This window comes from Gymnoscopelus braueri (genome assembly GCF_963280865.1).
Source record: "Gymnoscopelus braueri genome assembly, chromosome: 17".
NCBI lineage: Eukaryota > Metazoa > Chordata > Actinopteri > Myctophiformes > Myctophidae > Gymnoscopelus > Gymnoscopelus braueri.
Window position 1 is genome coordinate 18,203,977 of NC_137617.1, and position 3,925 is coordinate 18,207,901.

General features: G+C 46.6%; 1 protein-coding gene across 1 annotated transcript; it reads left to right on the forward strand.

Moving 5' to 3' along the window:
- Positions 1–238: 238 nt before the first annotated feature.
- Positions 239–2,287, forward strand: LOC308105014 (protein diaphanous homolog 1-like; the record flags this gene model as incomplete). Its single annotated transcript, XM_080455649.1, has 1 exon — positions 239–2,287. One exon carries the CDS (start codon positions 239–241, stop codon positions 2,285–2,287), a length of 2,049 nt encoding a protein of 682 aa, XP_080311775.1.
- Between the last annotated feature and the right edge of the window lie 1,638 nt (positions 2,288–3,925).

Below are 3,925 nucleotides of genomic sequence, written 5' to 3' on the forward strand. Positions count from 1 at the left end.
ACCAGGGTGTTATTGCTGCATTCGTCATTTTCCATTGCAAGCTCCGAGAGACTGACGGTAAGAATTGAGAGCATGTTTACACGACAATAAATATATATATTTATGATATGGTTTAAAGTTGTGTGTGTATATTTCATGTCAGTAATTTGTCATTGTGGTGTTGTTTGTGTTTACTTTTTTAGGTTTATAACCTGACTCTACTTGAGTGGTTCCTGACGAGCTGGAGTGTTTCAACATTATGGAGATGAAGGACAAGAAGATGAAGAAGAAGAAGAGTAGGCACCACTCCTCAACATCTTATGAGATCCACAACTGTGAGATATTCCACAACCAGAGTGCCATGCTGCAAGACCACACTGACGAAAACATCCTGGAGCTGTTTGAACAGATGCTGGTAGACATGAACTTGAACAAGGAGAAGCAGCAGCCACTGCGAGCTAAAGACATCAAAATTAAGCGAGAGATTGTCTCCCAGTACCTGTACACCTCCAAAGCTGGTCAGAACCAGAGGGAGGGCACCAAGTCAGCCATGGTGTACATCCAGGAGTTGAAGTCCGATATCCGAGACAAACAACTGCTGGGCTGTCTGGAGTCGCTACGAGTCTCACTCAATACCAACCCTGTCAGCTGGGTGCAGAACTTTGGAGATGAGGGCCTTGCCCTGCTGCTCAGCCTGCTGAGGACACTGCAAGAGGAACGAGTTGAGTACCCCGACATTGGAGTAAAGTGTCAACATGAGATCATCCGTTGCCTCAAAGCTTTCATGAATAATAAGTATGGACTGAAATCCATGCTGGATTCGGCTGAGGGGATTCCTCTGCTGGTGCGAGCCATCAACCCCAGGATACCCGTCATGATGTTGGACGCCGTCAAGCTGCTCTCCGCCATCTCCATCTTAGATCACTCAGACAACCTTCACAAACGTGTTCTGGAGGCCATAACAGTGGAAGCAGAGAAACAGGACATTGAGAGGTTTCAGCCTCTTCTGACTGGTATGAATACACCAAACATTGCTCTAAAGGCCGGCTGCATTACTCTCATCAATGCTCTGATCAGTCGAGGAGAGGAGCCAGACTTCAGGATCCACATCCGCTCTGAACTGATGAGACTGGGACTCAAAGACCAGTTGACGGAGGAGGTGAGGATGATCAACAACGACGAACTGAGGGTGCAGCTCAATGCGTTTGATGAGCAGGCAGAGGAGGACTCTGAAGAACTCAAAGCACGCCTGAACGACATACAGTTTGAGATGGACGATGTGAGGGAGGTGTTTGAAGTCCTTGTCAACACAGTGAAGGACTCAAAAGCCAAAGGCTACTTCCTGTCCTTGCTACAGCACATGCTGCTGATCCGTAATGATTATCTGGCCAGGCCTCAGTACTACAAGTTGGTGGACGAGTGTATTGGTCAGATTGTGCTTCACAGAAATGGTGCCGACCCAGACTTCAAGTGCCGCAAACTCAGCCTGGATATTGAGGGCTTGATAGACAACATGGTGAATCAAACCAAGGTGGAGTCCAGCGAGGCCAATGCCAAGGAACTGGAGAAGAAGTTGGAGGCGGAGCTGATGGCCCGCCACAAGCTGCAGGTGGAGTGGAAGAAGCTGAAGGGAGACTATGAGCAGCATCTGCTGGAGCTCAGCCAGGAGAAGGAACAGCTGGCCTCTACCAAGCAGGACACAGACAGAGAGAACCAGGGACTGCAGCAACAGCTTAGCACGCTGCATGAGCAGATTGAGAAGCTATCTAAAGATCTGGAAGAGGCCAAGACCAAAGTTGTCACGGTTTGCACACAGAACCAGGGACTGCAGCAACATCTTAGCACAGCATATCTGGAAAAGGCCAAGACTATAGTTGTCACCGGTAACATTCCTGTGCCAACCCCTGGGGCACAAACAGGTGGGCCTCCCCCACCTCCCCTACCGGGCCAAGTGGTGATCCCACCTGCCCCTGCTCCCCTGCCACTCCCCTTCGGCCTCAAGGCTAAGAAGGAGTACAAGCCTGAGGTGCAGCTGAAGAGAGCCAACTGGAGAAAGATTGGACCAGAGGATCTATCAGAGAAGAGTTTTTGGACCAACGTCAAAGAGCAATTTGAAAACAACGAGCTCTTTGACAAATTGACCCTTGCCTTCTCGCAGGCCAAGACTTCCCAAGCCAAAAATCAGCAGAATGGTGGAGAGGACAAGAAACTAACACAGAAGAAAGTAAAGGAGTTGAAGGTGCTGGACTCCAACTCTTCCCAGAACCTCTCTTATCTTCCTGGGTTCGTTCCGAGAAGCTGGACCTGATGCATAAAAACATGGAGAAGCAATACAGTGAGTGACCTGGGAGTGTACTTTGTCTTTGACCCACAGCAGATCTTTGTTCAGGAGTTCTTTGGAGACCTCAACACCTTCAAGAACATGTTTCAGCAAGCTGTGATGGAGAATCAGAAGAGAAATGTTTTCAAATAAAAGACACATTCAACATGTGACGTTGACTTACTGAGTGGAGTTTTTCTACATAAAATGATTATGTATATGCAAATAGAACCGCATTCTTTCACATGTTTAAAATGCATAGGCCTATAATATAGTTATGCAGTGCTTTCATGTTAATGATCACATTATAAGTACAGAGTTGAAAGGGGGGGGGGGTGGGGGTGAATGGAGGTAAAGAGGGGGGAGATCACCTGTCTAAGGGAGTAGTGATATTTACCTCCTGAAAGATGGAAAATTGTCTTTCTGTATTGCATTCATTCATTGTATTCATATTTTTGCCCAAAGTAGGCAATCTATGGAATTACCTTTGGCTTTTTGAAGCCTCCTCAGAGAGGTCAGTCTTCCAGTGGAGGGGGGGGGGGGGGTCATGGAGGGGGTCATGTTTTGGGCCATCTTCTTCCTCTCTCGCAAGAAGTCGATCTGATAACCCGGGCGGATAACTTGCGAACGACTGGCCATTTGCACTCCATAGCCTCGTAGATACGTATCCCATAGCCTGGACAGATAGTGAGTCTGAGATTAAGAATTCACAAAAAGAACTATGTGACCGTTCTTCATCGGCCTAGTAATTTGCGAGATTAGCCCCCCCCCCCCCCACACACACACACACACACACACACACAAAATTAACTATTGCAAATCCCAGAGATGTGTCTTTTAGGGGCGGTGGGTCTTGTTTAATGATCCATGCTGCCTCGGGTGAAAAACTGTTCAAGTGTCATGAGGAAGTGGTGCCAAAGTCATGTTCTTTAATGGGTGATTTCTGAACTCTGCTACACCATAGCTCTAACCCATGAGGATTAGAGCTATATATGATATACTATATACAATTTACCATTTAGCCTATTCTACAGTTTAGCATTGTCTGCTGGAATAATAGCTGAATTAGTTATAGTGTCGCGGTTAAGCTCCCATTTTTGAGCAAATCGTGCACTTTTTGTAAGAAGCGTGAAACTTTCAGCATAGTTAGTATATAATGCTCATTTTCAGACGGGGAGGGAAGTCAGATTTGACCTCTGAGGACTGTGAGAGGTCAAATCCAAAATGGCCGCAGGTCCAACTTAAGTTTGGAACCAAACACAGTAGAACGTTTTTTCGAGATCACCAGATTTCAAGGAAATGCATTTAGGTCGAGGTCAAGGTAAAAATGTGCCCAAAAAAATGCAGTGATATCCTCCTCAGAATCAACAAATGGCAGTGTAACAAACAATGGTCTCTTATATACTGTAGGCAACACCAATGACACACCTGATGTGGTTCAGACAATTAATTCATTAACATTCCTCTAGCGAGTGCACAGTGAATGATGCCAGGAAACAGCTCTTCCCACAGAAGTCAAGAACACTAGAGAACTCCTACAACACAGGCAGCACTTAAGCAACACATCAAGCGCAAACTGTTGGAACCAGGCATTGGTACTGGAACCAGAGATGCCAGAGCCATCTG